At 43.5% G+C, this 20182-nt stretch overlaps 1 protein-coding gene across 1 annotated transcript in view; it reads left to right on the forward strand.

Annotated features, from left to right (window-relative positions):
• Positions 1-20182, forward strand: part of cacna1ba (calcium channel, voltage-dependent, N type, alpha 1B subunit, a) — a gene marked incomplete at its 3' end in the record, with an annotated part of 165251 nt that overhangs the window by 97127 nt on the left and 47942 nt on the right. Inside the window, 15 exon segments of the mRNA XM_084056021.1 lie at positions 18-130; positions 557-688; positions 4655-4727; positions 4885-5002; positions 5193-5260; positions 6599-6706; positions 6709-6737; positions 9650-9712; positions 13857-14061; positions 14065-14090; positions 14273-14371; positions 15065-15517; positions 16003-16196; positions 16471-16591; positions 18798-18927. Coding sequence (XP_083912147.1) covers positions 18-130; positions 557-688; positions 4655-4727; positions 4885-5002; positions 5193-5260; positions 6599-6706; positions 6709-6737; positions 9650-9712; positions 13857-14061; positions 14065-14090; positions 14273-14371; positions 15065-15517; positions 16003-16196; positions 16471-16591; positions 18798-18927 — 1932 coding nt within the window.

The following is a 20182-nucleotide window of genomic DNA, read 5'->3' on the forward strand; positions in this document are numbered from 1 at the left end:
TAAATTGTGTTTTTCAGGTGATAATCGGCAGTATTTTTGAGGTGGTCTGGGCAGCCATCAAACCAGGGGCCTCATTCGGGATCAGCGTCTTGAGGGCCCTTCGACTCCTCAGAATATTCAAAGTCACCAAGTGAGTAATGAGCGCTATGTGTCTGCAGTGTGTGGGTTTCAGCGCACGTGTCCGTCCGCGCGTGTGTGCGTGTGCGTGTGTGTGTGTGTGTGTGTGTGTGTGTGTGTGCAGTGGTGCAACAGTTGATCAAACTAAACCATTTAATTGATTATAAAAAAATATTGATCATTTAAATGATCCCTATTTTGGTCATGTCATTATACTGTAGGTAAAAAAAACAAAAAAAGGAAATATATCCACTCTACAAGCTCACACACATTATGAGCTTGTAGATCGGCTATTCCGATTAATCGGAAAAGTAATCCATAGAAAAATAACCAGCCCACACACACTTGTTTGTGTGCGAGACGTGTTTTAGTGAGCCAGCCTATTGTGTATAGCTGTACTAGCTACTTGCACTGTGTGTGCTTTAATATGTCTCTGCAGGTACTGGAACTCTCTGAGGAACCTGGTGGTTTCCCTGCTCAACTCCATGAAGTCCATCATCAGCCTGCTCTTCCTCCTCTTCCTCTTCATCGTGGTGTTTGCTCTGTTGGGCATGCAGCTGTTTGGCGGCCAGTGAGTGGACACTTTCAGCTCTTTGTCCTATTGCAGTGATTCTCAACCTTCAAGGACCCCCTGGGTTTGATATGCGTTGTTACACCACAGACCCCCATTTGATACAATGTTTTATCTCTGGGACCCCAATCTACAGTGTAGAACAGTGGTTCTCAAACTTTTTCATGTCAAGGACCCCCGAATTGACACTTATTAGCCCGCGGACCCCCCATTTGAAAAGATATGCCAGGGACCCCCATAAGAGAAGATTTGTACGGCTCTAGCAGTGATTCTCAACCATTTTAATTTCAAGGACCCCCAGTTTGACATGCATTAGGCTACGGACCCCCATTTAATGGCATTTCTATCTCTGCAACCCCAATTTATATTGTAAAAACAATGTTAATTTAACTCTGAGAGTGTACAAATGGAACCAAATGGACCCGTTAGGGTCCATTTGGTTCCATTTGTACACTCTCAGAGTTACAGACCCATAAGGGTCAATTTGGTTCCTATCCATCATTAAGCTGGGGACCCCCTGGAACCCCCTCAAATACCCCTGGGGGTCCCCGGACCCCACTTTGAGAACCAATGGTGTAGAATTCTCAGTGTTCATTTAACTCTGAGAGGGTGCAAATGGAAAGACTTGTACTGTATTTCCAAAACAGTTCACTTTTCAGGAAATGGAAAAAGAAAAGAAAAGAAAAAAGCGGTGTAAAACTCATTCATTCATTTATGAGGGGGGAAAACGTCTAAAGATGGAGATACAAGCTTTCAGCCTGACAGTGACGATATGCATTATTGATTCCATGACCTACTAGTAACTCCGGGCTTGGCCGTTTGTTACGAACAGCATTAAAAATCAATTTAAATGCAAAACCGCTGACTTCACTGCATCTAATTAGGGTGCAAAGAAACATGTCTTGCTTAAACTAGGCAGAGATGCACTGTACCATGGCGTGTGCCTCGCTCAAATATAGATGAAATAGGGAAGAGGGTACAGTCAAGCACACTTATCTTCACTTACAAAGACATTTTATTTAAGATGCAACGTGTCGGTCGCTCGGACCTTCATCAAGCATCAGACGCCTGACAGACATTTATACCGCCCGTCCCCGCAGATTATGTCCATAAACATGCTCCACACAGATGACGTTCCAACGTGCATCTTCCCGGTGGCTTTTGTTTGCATTTCACCTGCTAAGAAAAACTCCATGTTGTTCAACTTCACCAGCAGTGCAGCGTGCTTGAGATCGGCTGCGTTTCAATCAGCTGTTAACGTTAAACGGGGCTCATTCAATATGCGAGAACAGACGATATGGATTTTGGAGCTTATTAATTACACGGTTAAATAGATTAATATAATAACTAGACCATACCCGTCGGTGCAGCGCATCCGTGGGGGGATATGCGCACATGATCTGGCAACCCGGGAGGCAGTTCGTCCCATAGCTGGGCAGGCCCGTAACCATGGCGACAGTGTTTGACAGAAAAACGCTAATAAGAAGCTGAGATTTGATGAAATTGAAAAACGGGCTTCACAGTTGCGTTCAGATGGTAATGGTCAATGGCTGTGTGCAAAATCAGAGCAATTGGTCCAGCCAGTGAGGAGAACCGGGTATCTTCACTCACGTACTCACCACCACTACAGAGGTTACTAGAATTATAGTAGGATAATACAAAGCTGGTGGTCGGGTCCTCACAGGTCCATACAGGTCTATCCATTTCAAATGGATCCAACCTCGTCCCCGGGGGACAAGTCAATATTTTGCCCCCGACCTGAGTTCGGGCCTCGGATCGTCGGTTCCGGGCGGACCCGTGCTACCCTCTAGAGCATGGGTGGACCCTGTGTTGCCTTAGGATTATGAACAGAAAGTTTTTTGTTTTTTTTATGTATGACTTTATGAGTTTGTCTGGTATGTATATATCGTCTCTGTCGGGTGGAAAAACTCATACTGTATGTCCAAAACTGTTACTTTTCAGGATTCAAAAGTAGCAGATCTACAAAATCAAAACGCAGCGTTTCAAGCTTGTGGATCCGCTACTTTTGACGCTTTTGTGTGACGCTGTAGCATGATCAAGTAGGGCGTTAATTTACGAAAAAACACAAAAAGTTAGAAGATGGAGATGAGAGGTTTCTGCCCTGACAGTGACGATATGACTGTACTGTATGCATGTGTGTTTGCCTGGAATGCATATCATTGCTGTATGGGCAGAAACCTTGTATCTCCTTTACTAGTGCTCTACTTCATCGTACAAGAGTGTCACGCAATGTAGCAAAATAGCCGATCTACAAGCTCACATCGTTGTGAGATTGTAGATCCATTGAAACACATGTTCTTTTATTTTTTTGCTTTTCCCGAACAGTGATGGTTTTGTAGTCAAGGTTTCCACCTGACAGTGTTGATATATTGTCGCTGTCGGGCAGAACCCTCTTATCTCCATTGCCTAACTTGTTTTATTGTTTTGGACGATATATAGTATGTCTATTTGCATGGGCTGGCACAGACTGTTGTCTAGTTGTGTGTGTGTACACACACACACACTACGTACGCAGTCAGGCGCATCATTCTCTTTTTGCTGCGTTTACTGCATCACATCCAGCCTGAGGGGGCGCTCCCATGCAAACAGCAGCAGATATAAATCAATTAGACATGTGGACTAAATACACCATTCACGGTGATAATACCAGGTTAATGGGATATTTTACAGCAGCCTATATAATCAGACATTGTGGAAATGTCCTTTACTGCTGTAAATGCATATTCTATTAGCTGTGCACTCCTCTTGGCTGTGTCCCAGACTATAGTTGATCTGCCTTGTTAACCCAGCCACATCCACCTATCTACAGCCTGTCCACTCCAAGCTGTTCAGGAAATGGACTCCTGCCGAGACCCAGACTCTCTGTTTTCCCGGTGTTTCGCCCAGGTGGATGTGGATTTGAGGTTAGGTTTAGGAATAGTTTCTGTGAGGTTAGGGTTAAATTTAGAATCAGGCATAGTGTTCGTGAGGTTAGGTTTAGGCATAGTTTTTGTGACGTTAAAGGTTTGGGGTTTAGGCGCCATCTGGGCGACACACCAAAGAAAGAGGGTAGTCCCGCCAAAACCCTCGCCAGAGCTCAGGTGTGCAGTCCCGGTGTATGAATAAGGCTTATTGTACTAGATAACTAAAAACTAAAACCATGCCAGGCTCACTGTGCCAGCTTGGACAACTCTATGATTGCATTTGAGGAGATACAATAGTTCAATTAACAGGCTAAAATATGTATTGAATGCACTGAGCAGGACAATTGATCTTTTTGCTCTTTTCAACATGCCCAAAATGCTCTCTACAATGACTCATTTCGCAAGGTGCGACACTGTACCTTTTGGTGGATAAAAGAAATACGGTAGCAGCTGCAGAGTGTAGGTATACTAATGAGATACCGACTAATTAATAGCTAACCAAGGACTTCTTTTGGAAGGTGCAGGACATTAATTTGGCTGGGAGAATCCCCTCTATCTGCATCTCTCACATTGTGGGGTAGATGTAATTAGGTCCCTGTAGATAGACAGTCAGAGATACAAAATGTCAGCATTAGCACAATACATCCATTTGAGGAGAGTAAACAGGCTGATCAGCACTAAGGTCATGGAGACTAGACACTTTGTCAAAGATAGTATGCTGCTGTATGCAGATAAATCTTGTCTGTGCAAGCTCTATTGTGAGGAATCTGTCTATACCCCCTTTCTTTTTTTAAACCAGTCATTCTTAAACTGATTCTCAACTCATTTTAAGGACCCCCAGTTTGGTTTGTAGGCCACAGGCCCCCATAAGTCTAAGAGTGTACTCTCAGAGTTAAAGACCTGTAAGTTTCCTATGGTGTCTAATTGCCTAACTGTGAGGAAGAATCTGTCTATCTCTATTTTTTTTTACACTATAAATGTTCCGTCACGGCTTCGGGAAGCTATTAACATTTTCATAATCGGTGTGTGTCCTCCATTCTAGGTTTAATTTTGAAGATGAGACACCGACAACAAACTTCGATACATTTCCAGCTGCTATTCTCACCGTTTTCCAGGTACATTTTCACAACTCCATTATGCCTTCTTCTTTCCACCATTGCTTCAAAACTCAATTTTGCCTTCTTCTTTCCCCCATTGCTTAAAAAATTGATAGGTACAAAATAAATTATTCTTAAGATCAACCCTGAGACCTGCTTCTGCCTCTCTCTTCAGATTCTAACCGGGGAAGACTGGAATGCGGTGATGTACCATGGAATTGAATCCCAGGGGGGTGTTCACCGAGGAATGTTTTCCTCCGTTTATTTCATCGTCCTCACTCTGTTTGGGAACTGTATCCTGCCCTTATTGATTGGAATCGATTAACCTCTGTGGCTTTCAGATAGCCCGCACCCAAAGCCACATACCACACTGAAATGATTTATCGTTGATTTAGAATCTACAAGAACAGCTGCTTGCATAAATATTGATTCTGTATTTATTGATCGGTTTATAATTTTTTCCTGAGCCTGCCGAAAAAACAGACACACTCCTCAATGTGTTTTTGGCCATTGCTGTTGATAACCTCGCCAATGCCCAGGAACTCACCAAGGTACAGCACAGAGCAGCCGGTGCACTTGTTTTCCACCTCAGGCTGTCCCTGCTCCCTGCCTTGGGAGACCCCAAGGCAGTGGGCCGTATTATCCCAAGCGTGTGTCAATAAAAGTCACTTGCCTTAAATCAAACACCACACGGAATTTCCCCTCCCTCCTAAATTTATGGTTGTTGAATTGGATAGTGAATATTACTGTTAGGATATACGACACCTGGTTTTTATTTGTGTTATTTATCTGGCCTATTAGTTTTTCGTTTAGTTTTAGTTTTTTTTGGGGGGGAGGGTGGTTGGCATGACTGATGTTTGTCCTGGTAAACCATTCAAGGTAATGAATTGCTCCATGTTTCTATAATTTATACCCTTTCAAATTGCGAAGTACTTTAAAGGCTGTGAGTGTGTGTGTGTGTGTGTGGGGGGGGGGGGGGTGGTGTACAGAGCAGAGGCCGCCTTAAGGATCTAGGGGACCTTTTCAAGAGCCAATGTACACTCAACTAAGTATAAATTAGGTTCTCTTCAAGTAACACTTGACTTCGCTTATCATGTTGGGTATTATTCAGCTGAAACAGAAGTTTCAATCGAAACGGTGAAACATTGCCAAGGCCACGTGTGTGTGTGTGTGTGTGTGTGTGTGTGTGTGTGTGTGTGTGTGTGTGTGTGTGTGTGTGTGTCTGTGTGTGTGTGTGTTTGTGCTCGCGTACAGTTCAAGCGTACAGTTCAAGGAAAGTTCTTTGCTCTTATACAGTCTGAGAGACATGCACATCAGGGGCCCCATCTTGCGCGCCTTACCCATTAGCTGATCTACAAGCTCACAACGTGTCGATGTAGATCGGCTTGTTGAACTATTTTAAAATGTTTTTCAAAATAGTCAAATATGGCTTATACGTTTAGGCATAAGGGGTAAGGCGGCGTGCAAGATAGGGCCCTTGCTCTTTAAATGAAATGTTGTGGGAGGTTTTGGAAATGTCAAATCTCTGTGCTGCTAACTAATAGCACAGGGCAGTCCACTCTACCTGGTGTGATCGTTATTGACACAGAGGAACTGGGAGGAAGACACTGCCCGGATTTGATTTTGGTGACGAGTGAGTCCAGTGATAGAGGTCTTAACTTTTACACCATCATTGTGTGTGTGTGTGTGTGTGTGTGTGTGTGTGTGTGTGTGTGTGTGTGTGTGTGTGTGTGTGTGTTTGTGTGTGTGTGTGTGTGTGTGTGTGTGTGTGTGTGTGTGTGTGTGTGTGTGTGTGTGTGTGTGTGTGTGTGTGTGTGTGTGTGTGTGTGTGTGTGTGTGTGTGTGTGTGTGTGTGTGTGTGTTGGTGCATACTGTTGCGTGCTGTGCAGGATGAGGAAGAACAGGAGGAGGCCATCAACAAGAAGCTAGCCATGCAGAAGGCCAAAGAGGTGAAGGAGGTCAGCCCCATGTCAGCAGCAAACATATCCATCACTGCGTAAGTCACAACGTCGCTCATCTTCTCAGCTAGTAGTGGAACCTAGACAGTCTCAAGGTACAGGTTGACATCGTTATTGTTGCTGTCAGGAAGAAACTTTGTATCTGCATATTTCAAATGAATGCCCTACTTCTCCATGCAACAGTTTTGCACATAAGTAGCGACGGTAACGATCTATAAGCTCACGCTCTGCTACACGGGTCGCATCAAAATGCTTTGTGAGCTTGTAGATCTGATAGTTTTCAATACTTTTGAAACATTTTTAAATTGAAAGTGAAAGTCTGTCAGTGGGTTTTATAAATATTTTCAAAATGAAAAGTATTAATAATTGTGACTAAATAACCCAAAAAAAGATATCTTAAAAAAAAGGAACATTTTGGCATGGTTAACATCAATGTATAAAGTTTCTAAAAAGATAAATAGTTTAGATGTAGGTCTAATTCACAGACGTAATCTGTAAGGGGATGAGCATGTACTGTAACATGTATACTAGTGGTTCATTTAGTTTTCCACAGCCTCACCTTGCTGTGTTGCAAGACAGAGACAATGTTTTGTGTCATCCTTTATACATGTTATTATGGTGTATGTTTTCTTGTGTGCTCTGTTTCTCTTCTATTGTTTTATCTAAAGCTTTGTTAAATCCTGGTATTGTTTTTTTTTTTTTTACCAGATCACAGGGTAAAAGTAATGTCAAATAATGTGATAACTGTGTAACGACGACCGGTTGTTCCAGACCCATTAGAGCGCTCGTAAAGCCAAAGTGAAAGTTGATTTCTCCCACCCACGCCGTTTTTCTGCTATCCCTTTTCAAATTGGAGCCCAAGAGACTGCCGGACCCCCTGGGGTCCAAAGGAAAGTGCCCTTTAAAGAGAGGTTAATTCATTGATGTTCTTTCAAAACTGACAGCTTATTATTTTCAACACTTAAGGGTCGTTCACACCAAACACTATAACGATAGCTATAACTAAATCAATTACCATTGTCACTATGAGCGCATACATCACACATTTAGTTAGTATGATTATCCCTGACATATACAGCATTATTAGTTGAGCTGTGAAGCTATTGCAAAACTAGCGTAATGAGTCTGTCTGTCTGTCTGTCTGTCTGTCTGTCTGTCTGTCTGTCTGTCTATCTATCTGTCTGTCTGTCTGTCTGTCTGTCTGTGTGTGTGTGTGTGTGTGTGTGTGTGTGTGTGTGTGTGTGTGTGTGTGTGTGTGTGTGTGTGTGTGTGTGTGTGTGTGTGTGTGTGTGTGTGTGTGTGTGTATGTCATGTTGTCCACAATGACACTGTACTATACTGTTGCATCATCCCATCACAACACAAGGCCATGAAACGACATATCGTTGCTGTCGGGCACAAACCTTGTATCTCCATATTTCAACTTTCTATATTTCTTCGTAAATGAATGCCTTACTTCGTACAAGAACGTCGCATAAAAGTAGCGAAAATATTAACAATTTTTGAAACATTTTAAAAGTGAATGTGAAAGTGGTTAAGTGTGTCTGTGGGAAATATTTAACCAGTGAAAAATAACAACGAGAGCTTGTGACTAAATAATAACTACATTGGATCCATCGGAACACTTTCCCACATTTTTTCCATTTCCTTAAAAGTAACAGTTTTGGACATACATGGTGTCCACCCAACAGCGACGATATAATACATCTTCTCTGAGCTGAATATCAGACATAATAGCGCAATTTGGTGGTCAAAAGTCAAGAGGTCAGTTATCGATTAACACATTTGTCATAGATAACTAACTTCTGAACCGTTCATAGTAGAAAGATGATGGCATTTGAAAGCTAAGTGATGTGCCACGTAACACCACTCAACTGTGCACGCCTCTAGGTTTTCCTTGTTTATTGTCACGTTCCACCCACAACAATGTATGATGTTATGATTGATTTATACTCCGTCCTACGATGGTGTCATGCCCTGAAAGTAGACAATCTACAACCTCACAACGAGCTTGTAGATCGGCTATTTTCAGCGCGCAACACTGGCGTGCAACGAAGTATAATCTTTATTCTCCCTTCTGAACAGGTATATATATACGGCACACTATATTGTCCATATCACTGGTGGTTTTAAAATGTGCAGCGTTGTCTTTTAACTCTTTCTGTTCTTAAATGTATTTACCTTTGTGTTAATACTAAATGATGTCTCCGTTTCAGCATGTTACATTTAGAGTCTGTCTCTTCATTGACTTGTCTTGTTGCTAGACTAAGAGGCTTTGAGACATTTTGCCCTCCACGTTTCACATCCAATGAAAGCATCTTTATCTAACCGACAGAGTGCTGGTGGGCAAAAGTTTCAAAGCGAGCACTGAGTGACATTTCTTTTCCTTCAGTATTTAGTGTTGTTTTCCTTAAAGGAGCACTTCACCCATTTTCAACCTTATATGATTGGTCCTCACTAATGCTCATCATAAGATGGCACCATTTCCATCTGGTAGCTCTGCATCTCATCGGTGGGCTATGGACAGTTCAGAAACCCGCCTATACCGTGACATCATTGATGGGGATTCCTGGAGAGTTAGCACTCTAAAATAAAAGGCATTAATGAAAATCTATACAATTTTGAAATCTTTTTTGAAATGACCAATCCTGCAGTGCCCACCGGTGATGTCACCGATTATGGTTTCTGAACTGTCCACAGCCCTCCTCTGAGAAGAAGACGGCCATCTTATAATGAGCATTAGTGAGGACCAATTGCATGAAGATAGGTTGAAAATGGGTTAAGTGCTCCTTTAACCAAGGCTGCCCGTTGAGTTGACACGTGATGTGTCATGGGAGAGAGAGAGAGAGAGAGAGAGAGAGAGAGAGGTGGAAAATTGAACTGAGAATTTGTCTCTTTCCGTCCTCTCTGACCTCTCTCCCTGTGATGTTCCTCCCCTCCCCCTCCCCCCATCTTGTTTTTGTTTGTTTGTGCATGTAACAGTTTTGTCACGCACGGTCAAGGTGCACAGTCTAGCAGCTCATCCGTCTGCAGCGTTAGCTCACTGTGAGTTATTAACCTCTCTGTTACAATTTATGTCGTTTTGACTCCGACAATCATCGCTCTCTCCTTTCCTCTTCCGCCGCCACCCACCCATCCACCCACAGGCCCTGTCGTGGGAGCATGATTATTTTCTACGCGAAGACCCGCCTGTAAACCCCTGGTTCAAGTGGCATCCAAAATCATTCTCAGCCTGTGAATGTTGATAACTCACTGTGTTCGTGTGGTAGGCTCACAGTCTGAAGTTCACGGTTTAAGCACACCGTGGGTGTGCTTTTTTTTTGGTCCAAAACATTTCCTGACAAATGTCACGTCAGTGTGATGTTAAGGTTAGGGTTAAGGTTAGGTTTAGGCATTTTTTTGTGAGGTTAAGGTTAGGATAATTAACACTTTCCATGCCAGAGGTTAATCTCATAATGTACTCACCAGTGCCAACGTTTTATTGTTGTTTTTTTGTTTTTTTAGCGACGCCATAGACCTTGTTAAAATCCTTAAGATTGAGCTCTGCACTGTTTTTTAAACATCGCGGTGATCTGCCTGGTTCGACCAGTGAAAAACGCGTGTCAAACGGTGCCTCCATGTTGTAGTTAGAACGGTTTATGTTAAACAGTGATCAGCGAGGAGAAAAACTACAAAGAGAAAATGGCGTTTCAGTTTCGTCATTAGAACGGAGGCCGACGGGATCGGCAAAACCGGATCCCGAATAATACCGTTTCCGGTGGTGTTACAATGAAATGTGCCGTATCGAAAATTGAAAAAAGTGCAATGTGAACTTTTTTTTCGAAATAAAGAAAAAAGCACCAGTTGACGTAGATCTACGCGACTGGCACGTGACGGCTTTAAATAGGTTTGCGTAGATCTACGCGACTGGCACTCAATGTGTTAATGAAGGAAGAAGAAGAACTACAGTATCAATCACAGCGACTACCGCCCAATCACAACGGGTCTTCCCTTAATTGCTGTGTAGAAAGGAATCATGTCTCGAGTGGATGGGTGGGTCGTACCATCCCTTTGTTTCCCCCCACATGCCCTCTCTTTGGGTCGTACCATGTTGTGTTTCTTTGATTTCCTTCATTGTTGAATTGTAACAGAGGAATGTTGCACCTGAATGTTTCTGTTCTATATCTCGTGACGGGAATGTGTGTGTGCATGGGTTCATATTTTTGCACCACCTCTACCGTTTTGTGTTTTTATTCCTGTAATGTCTGTGTATTGTGTCTGTTCTCATGTTTCGGTGGTTTGTGATTGAACTGCTCTTTCTTAGACAATTTCTTTTATTCATGTTTTCCCATTGACTTGAACCTGAGCGCACCTTGAATACCTGAGGTGGGCCCAAGGATACGTTATGTTGTCGTTCATACTGTGTACTGTGTCTGTGCTGTATTTGCCTTTGTCGTAGTGATTGAGTTTCTTAAGCCCACTGCTGTTGTGGTGCCATACCAGCCTGATCGCCAGAGAATTAGTATACATTGCACGGATTTGTGCACGTCATTCCGTGCATAGTCGCCTAGAAACACCCAAATTCCGTGCATATGTACGGGGAGTCCCACGGTGGGCGTAACCAGTCGCAACCCGGAAAAACCAGGAAGTAGAGCAGTCCCCACAACAAAATTTACGATTCTGTGCCTATCGGTACGTAACTCAAACGCCGCTGAGTAGGCTCAAGGGAATGTCGCAATGTTCAGGACGGCAACTCGCTCGCTTTAGCTCGCTCGGTGGTCCTTCACACGGCGACAATTCCCTTGAGACTGCGCGGCTCCGAAATGGTTTAGTCACAATGGGGGAGATGCGAGGCGGCTATGCACGGAATTTGTGGTTTTCCAGTAGTCTATGCACGGATTTTGAGAAACGTTGAAAAACGTTCAATGAGAACGTTTCCTCTGGCGATCGGGTTGGCCATACACATACAGAAAAATAATGGTTCTTAAATGCTGAGATTTGGTGAAAAAAAGAAGCAGACCAAGTATAAAGCCCTAGGGGAGACATTGGTTGATGAGGGTTTAAGTGGCTAAGGGTTCTTTATAGAACCATTAAAAATAAATGGCTCTTTAAAGAACCTAGGTTTGAAAAATGGAACCGGAAAATGTTCTTCTATGGCTATCGCTCTGAAGAACCAGTTTTGGTTCCAGCTGGCACCTTTATTTTTCTGTGTGTATGTCAAAGTGCTTCCTCATTGGCTCTAGGCCTGTGCTGTAGAGATGAAGGACAGAGATTAAGAGGGGCTCCTCTCCCTAATAGCTCGGTAGGAACGGAAGCAGACGCCGAGTGACTCAGCAGTATAGAGACAGTCGAATTACCAACGCGTCGCTCCCTCCCTCCACACTGGACTGACAGATATCTGTTTACTCTGACACTGACACACACAACAAGTCAGCTTCAGAAGCGCTCAAACATTGATCTTTTCACGTACAGTCGCTGGCACAAGCCACATCGGCGGAATGACGTTTAACCACTTGAAACCCTAGCATCCTTATGTGTTGGGACCGAAAAGAGATGATCTATACAAGCTTGCGACACGTCGCAGATCGGCTATTTCCGGCGAAGAGATTTGGTGTAGAGGGGAAAAAAATAGCGGACTATGTCAAATCAAGTCTAGCTGACTACGTATAGAGGGTTTAAGTGGTTAAACACTTGCAGCAGTTTATAGTGAGTGTGTTCAATAAGTCTGCCTCTACCTCCTGTCCTTGTAATTTCACCCCTCTGCTCTCTGTGAAAGTTTTGTTTTTTAAATTGCGTTTCTATCATCTTTCTGTCTTTCAGTCAGTCTTCCAAGAGTTCTAGCTGTGTGTGTTTTTTTTTAAGTCAGACTGTCTGCTTAAACTATTCCTGTCATTTGAAAATGCTTCCTAGTCTGTCCTTATGTTTCTTTCAATGTGCTCCCTTCATGTGTTTGTAGGAGTTATGTCTGCACCCCAAACCACCACTACCTGAGGTAAAAACAAACAAACAAACTGCTGCTATAAGGACGTGGCCAATACAGTTTATATGTGTAAATTATATGAAATACCATGTATACAAATATATAAATGCGTGACAACCATACATGATCATGTTCCCATACTCTCAAACAACATGGCATAATCAGAAAACAACATTATCATCATGTGGTAGCCTATACTTTGTGATGTGGACGTTGTAATTCATTAAGTGACTACAGCCTGGTCTTTCCATCCACCCACCCACGACCAAATGACCTTGTAGTGGATAGAGCCGTGCTCAGGGCTGTGTTTTTGCATAATATAAGAAGAATCAACCAGCGATCAGACCTTAACCACTTAAAGTTTAAACCATAGATACTTAGTTGACCGCAGGAGTCCCTCAGGGCTCTAAACCAGGCCCCCCTCCTGTTTTCGCTCTACACAAAATATGTATGTATCTTTGCCGAAAGGTTTGTGAGTTTGTAGATCAGCTATTTTCACTAAATATTTACTTTATTAATTTGTAGTAGTTGAAAAGTTATTCATTAGTAGTGATGAACGCCTCTGAAAGTATAGCACGTGAAGAGGTGCCATGCATTATATACAATATAATGCCATGGGAAAGGCTAGGTAAGCAACAGCATGGCATCTCAAAGGTGCATGCATTCAGCCATTGCAGAGTATTGTATTATGCAAAAACATTGACAGGGCAAAGCAGTAGGATGTCAGAACCTACAGTATATGCTTGGCTTTTATTCTGGCACACCCTTAGACGGGCTCTCTCCAGAGTGTCCAGAAGATTGGCCCCAGTGGCTTGCTGTGCTGACAGCTCCATTGCACTGTGGCCATATATTTCAGCATGAGTAGTCATTCAGCATGTAGGGATTACTGTATGTTTTTCATTGTGAGGTCCAGAATCATCGACTGTTTCTGTTTTCATGGGCGCTACTGTCACAAGACCCTAAACTTTTAAAGCACATAGTATCTTTCACCCTTCATAGTAATTCATACACAGCTATACTTTAGCTATACGGAAATTGTTTCGCCACTTTATAGAAATGACAAAGTCAGTTCCAGTATGTTGACGCTAACAATGGACTGGTAATGAAATGGACTTGAACATTGACCTCATTCACAATACAATGAAAATAAATTAGAAAAGTAACATTTCTCATTTCTAAACTTCAGTAATGCTGATGTTTACCCTCTTTACTCCCCCCCCCCCCCTCTAGTAAGGAGCAGCAGAGGTCTATGAAGGCCATGTCGGTGTGGGAACAGAGGGCCAACCAGCTGCGGAGGCATAACCGTGCCAGCTGCGAGGCGCTGTACAGCGAGCTGGAGCCCGAGGAGCGCCTGCTCCTGTCGGCCGCCCTGAACATCCGGCCCGACATGAAGACCCACCTGGACCGCCCGCTGGTGGTGGAGCCTCGTGACGGGTAAGGGCCAGTTGACCAATTAGGTGTCGTGTGCAAATAACTGCGATTAACGCTTGAATACAAAATTATTGACTTCACTTAATTAAGTTATTAAGTAAAATAGTACTATGGCCAAACAGGCCATATTTAAACAATCTTTCAATTATGTTTTTGTTAAGACTTCCGCAGGGAGGCGGCCACCAGCACCACCATCACAACCATCACAACCACAGGCCGCGCACGCCCGAGGACGCCGAGAACCCCGCCGCTGCCTCCGATGACGCTCCACCTCCGCAGCCCCGACGGCACCACCGCCACCGAGACAGAGACAGGTAACCTTAATTACCTGTTATCCTATACTAGTTGATTACCTGGTATCCTATAGTTGATTACCTGGTATCCTATAGTTGATTACCTGGTACCCTATAGTTGATTACCTGGTATCCTATAGTTGATTACCTGGCTGGTATCCTATAGTTGATTGTCATCTGGACTTTTACCAACCAAGTGTAGCCTAGTTATTAACTGCTTGAACAGTATATCTATAAGCCAGAGAGGGTCCCTTGGAAAAAATCTATGGCTTTGATGCTATAGATTAGATGTCGGCCTATTTGACAGTGCAGAAACATAATTGCCTCGATGCCTGTAACATTAACGAGCGTCAACGAGCGTCAGCTGGACACAGACACACACACCTGCCCTCTGCAGTGCTTTAACCTGAAACTGACTGGAGTGTCTCATTTCTCTCCAAAAGCCTGTGAATATGATGGAATATGATTAAGGATTTCTGTGATTATGGTAACCTCACATTTCAAATGACACACACCATACAGTAAGAACTCCTCTAACTTGCAGTAGCCCCCCAAAAAAATATTGAAAAGATATTGCGATACAGTATGACATCACGTCGATACATATCGTCACGTTTTAATATCGCGATATATCGCGGGACGATATATCGGCGGACCCCTAATGCTTACTCTGGATAAGAGCGTCTGCTAAATGCCTAAATTGTAAATTGACAGGGAAGAGACGAACGGGAACGGGAACGGGGAGACGGGCAAGGACGGGAGGCACCACGTTCACCACAGTCGCTCCAAGGACCACCACGACGGAGGCAGCCGGGGGAAGGACGGGAAGGGAGAGCGCTCTCGCAGCCGAGACGGAGGCAGGAGGCACCACCACCAGAGCTCTGCCGACGAGGGGGGTGGAACGGGAGGGGAGAGGGAGCATCGGCACCATCACTCGCACAAAAACCGAGAGGGCAACAACGGGACCCTGAACAGCAGGGGCGGCAGGGGGGAGCGCAGGTCCCGACACAAGGACGGACGCTCGTCCAACAGGGACGGCGAGAGGTGTTCACGGGGGGAGAAGGGGACCAACGGGGAGAGGAGGAGGCACAGGACCCATGGATCCAGAGTCCAGTCCACCATGGAGGGAGAGGATGCCAGTGAAAGAGAGAGAACTCACAGTAACAGGTACCAGTTACAGTATAGTGACCGCTGTCTGATGTGAGTGGTGCCTGGTACAGGACTCACAATCATAGTCTACTTTTCTGAATGTATCGTTGGTGTTGGGCGGACACCTTGTACCTTCACATTTCAACGTTTTAATGTTTTTTTCGTAAATGAATGCCCTACTTCGTCGTACAATAATGTCACACAAAAGTATATTTTCCACTATTTTTGGTGAAGTCTATCTGTGAGTTCTGTGACCAGCCACTCTGCAGGGAATTTTGAAACCTATGGAATATCTATTCCTGTTCAGTTTTATTGTTCAACCACTACAGCGGCAGGTAGAACCTACATTTAATCCCGTAACAACCTTTTGGAAAAAAAAGATTGTCTCAGTCACAGTATTGAAGGCCTCTGCAGTATGATGACCTGCTTACGTCAGAAACTATAGATCGAAGAGTACCAATTTGTTTCAATATTCTTCTCCTCACACAATAAAACTCTCCCAGGGACAGGTATGGAGATTCTGAGGGGGACTCCCAGGCCATCTCACCTCAGCTGGCCCCCGAAGGCCAGCAGTGGCCCTCCGATAGGCCTGAAGACTCTGACAACCAGAGGAACGTGAGACGGACCGGAACGCAGACAGGTGTTCACAACCCCCCAGTCACCATCACCTCCCCGGGCGAGACCACCTTCATACCGAGTCAGTAGCTGACCGAGACCACTGGGGATATAGACCGTTTAGCATTTTGAGACACGTTTTGTAGATGTTGCTGAGTTGTAAACTAAAGCCAGACTTATACTTATAGTTGCACAGCAGTGTTTGCACATCAAAAATAGCAGATGTACAAGGTCACAATGCGTTGCTCTGCGGCGCGTTGTGAGCTTATAGATTGGCTATTTTTGGTGCGCAACACACGCAGTTACGGTAAGTATATCAAGCCGTTAAATGTCCATTCCATCTTCCCTCCCCACAGTGAACAGTATGGACTGTGAGACCATGCCCATCAATGAGAAGACCCTAGAGGATTTGGGCCAGTGTGGACCGAAACCCATCCTGCCTTACAGCTCCATGTTCGTCTTTGGACAGACCAATATGTGAGTTGAAACGATCGCATTCCATCCATTTAATCTCTGTTTAAGAGAGAACTACATACAGACTGTGAGCCGTAAGGCATTGGATCTCAAAGTGGGGTCCGGGGACCCCCAGGGGTACTTGAGGGGGTTCCAGGGGGTCCCCAGCAAAATGATGGATAGGAACCAAATGGGACCCTTATTGGTCTGTAACTCTGAGAGTGTACAAATGGAACCAAATGGACCCTAACGGGTCCATTTGGTTCCATTTGTACACTCTCAGAGTTAAATTAACATTGATTTTACAATATGAATTGGGGTCCCAGCGATACAAATGCCATTACATGGGGGTCCGTAGCCTAATGCATGTCAAACTGGGGGTCCTTGAAATTAAAATGGTTGAGAATCAATGCTAGAGCCGTAAAAAATCTTCTCTTATGGGGGCCCCTGGCTTATCTTTTCAAATGGGGGTCCGCGGGCTAATAAGTGTCAATTTGGGGGTCCCTGGCATGAAAAAGTTTGAGAACCACTGCCGTAAGGGATATACTTGAACTGTTTTATTATTCAACAACAAGCCTATTTACAGTAGTTTACTAAACAAACCATGATAAAGACCAATTAATAAATTAAACTACTTTGACCACTGTTGAATTTTTTATTTAATCAAATGGAGCACTTTTTCAAGGTGTGATCACACTGGACGACACGATTTATTCCGTTTCTTTTGCCCGGTGCGGTGCGAATTGCGTAACTTGTAAAGGTGGAACATTTTTCCAACCCATGGAGACAGAGTGACAGCCAGTGTGTGCTGGGTAAAATATTGCTTCAACCGAAAATGACAAGCTTCCCCCCACGATTCAAGCAACGTGATTATTTTTTATCACGTCTGGTGTGACTGCACCTTCAGACCATAACTGCCACAGACAGTGTCAGGACCTCACAAGCACTGACAGTGAAATCTCTTGGGTTTAATAGCTGGTCACAGTGCTAGATCTGTTAAGATCTACTCTGGGTTCAACATTCATAAATCATACTGTAGTGGTATAATTCTTTGTAATAGTGCAATATTTTTCTGGCTACTGCAGCATAAATAATCTATGAAATGTACACCACAACAATAGCAGATATTGGGTAGTCCACTCCCATTTGTATTTTTCATTTACTGAGACAGACAACGTGAAAACTCTGTGGTCTGAGTAAATCATCTCAAACAACAAATGTCCACACTCCACAGTTCTTCAAAGATGGTATTTATGTTCTATTAGATAATATGCTGCATACAAACAAACGGGTGGAGCCACCAGGATGTCTCTGCTGTTGTCTCCGTTGAAAACGGTTTTATTAATATTTTTAGCCCTATGTACTTTGCTGTATGACAAATAGAAAAAATAGTTGATCTACAAGCTATTTTTGAACATTTCGAAATTTAACAAATATATTTTCTTTTTTTCTTTTGGAAAAGTTTAATGACATGCCCAAAATAGGGACACCAGGTTGAAAGTGCTCAAGGCTTGGTTCGAAAACTAATCTCTCAACACAGATAAACAATAAATAACAAAATAATATTTTTTTTGCCGATGGTTTCCCAGATTGGTTCGAAACAAACCTTAGGCTCTTTGCTGCATAAACTAACCCCATCTCTCTATCTCCTGCCATTTCCTGTCTCTCTGTGTGTCCATCCGTATATGTACTGTATTGTTGTGTATGTGTTAAATTCGTATGTCTCCATCAATTGTATCTACAGGTATCTATGGTACAAATGTTTTATTTTAATCAAGCGGAGCACTTTCTCAAGGTGTGATCACACTGGACGACGCAATTTATTTGTTTTTTTTGCCCGGAGCGGTGCCAATTGCGTAACTTGTGGAACATTTTTCCAACCCATCGATTTTCACCATAGCGAACAGAGTGACAGCCAGTGTGTGCTGGGTAAAATATTGCTTCAACCAAAAATGACAAGCATCCCCGCGATTCAAGACATGTGATTTATTTTTATCACGTCTGGTGTGGTGTGACACACAGTCACAGACAGTCTGTGCACCTTCAGACCATAACTGCCACAGTGTTAGGACCTCACAAGCACTGACAGTGAAATCTCTTGGTTTAATAGCTGGTCACAGTGCTAGCTGTTAAGATCTATAGAAAATACATGCCGTTCTGGGTCTTTCTTTGACTGTCGGTCTCTCTGTCTCTCTCTTCTACTTTCTCTCTCTCTCTCTCTCTCTCCCAGTGTGAGGAGGCTGTGTCACTACATCACTGGCCTACGTTATTTTGAGATGTGTATTCTGCTAGTGATCGCAATGAGTAGCATCGCTTTGGCTGCGGAGGACCCCGTCCAGCCCGATGTTCCTTTCAACCAGGTGAGACACACAAACGCACACGTGCACACACACACACACACACACACGCACACGCACGCGCACACGCACACGCGCACGCGCACACACACACACACACACACACACACACACACACACACACACACACACACACACACACACACACACACACACACACACACACACACATTTTAAATGCTTTATCCTAAGCATCTGAATTCAATTATGTCACATCAAAATCAAATCAAATCAAATCAATCAATAATATTATAAAATGCACAAGATACATTGTATTATTGCCAGTACTTAAAGCTGCAATCCATAACTGTTATGTCCTACCCTGCATTGGACCCAAGTATCTACTGCTCAACCAAGAGGGAATTCCCCCCGCTTGGCCAGGGAAGATATTCTGCGTATGAGCTTCAGGCAGTACTACTTCTAGTATTTTCCACTCTTGACATTTTCTCAATGGAAGAGTGAGGAGACCATGCATCTCCCGCCACTGTGGACTGTACTAGTTATATTTTATTGAGACACTCTAACACAGGGGTCTTCAACGTTTTCAGACCAAGGACCCCCTAGCTGAGAGAGAGATAAAGCAGGGACCCCCTCTAGTTTTTATAAAATTCTGTTTCAGATAAACGTTTGCTGCTTTTTCCCCTCTACACCTATAACTCTTTGCCAAAAAAAATTCGGCTAAAGTTCTCTTCAGAAAAAAAGATGCTAGGGTTCAAGTGGTTAATGTAAAAAAATAATAATCATATCACAAAGATTTGGCGGACCCCCTGCTGTAACTCTGAGGACCCCCTAGGGGTCCCGGACCCCCTGTTGAAGACCCCTGCTCTAACACATACAGATTGTTTATCATCGCTGTCGGGCAGAAACATCTTATCTCCATAATATTCTAATTTTTTGTGTTTTTTCATAAATTCTTTTGATCATACTACCACGAAGCTCAAAACGCAGTGCAAAGCGATGCTTTTTGAGCTTGTAGAACTTCTGCTATTTTTTCATTTGAATCCTGAAAGGTTTTGAACAGTTTTGGACATATGAGGTTTCTACCTGACAGAGACGTTATTCATTGTATTCATTAAAATAGGTTCTTTATTGCCTGCAGTGCCCATACATATATGCCCACTCAAGCACAACACACACATTCTGTAGCAATGCAAACACAAACACTCATTATGCATAATTGTACGGCACACAATGTCCCAGGACACAGAAATAAAAACAACAACAACAACAGGTGCTCAGAGAAAGTCAATACGAGTGA

The sequence above is a fragment of the Gymnoscopelus microlampas genome (genome assembly GCF_963454915.1).
Source record: "Gymnoscopelus microlampas genome assembly, chromosome: 4".
In the NCBI taxonomy this organism is placed as follows: Eukaryota; Metazoa; Chordata; class Actinopteri; order Myctophiformes; family Myctophidae; genus Gymnoscopelus; species Gymnoscopelus microlampas.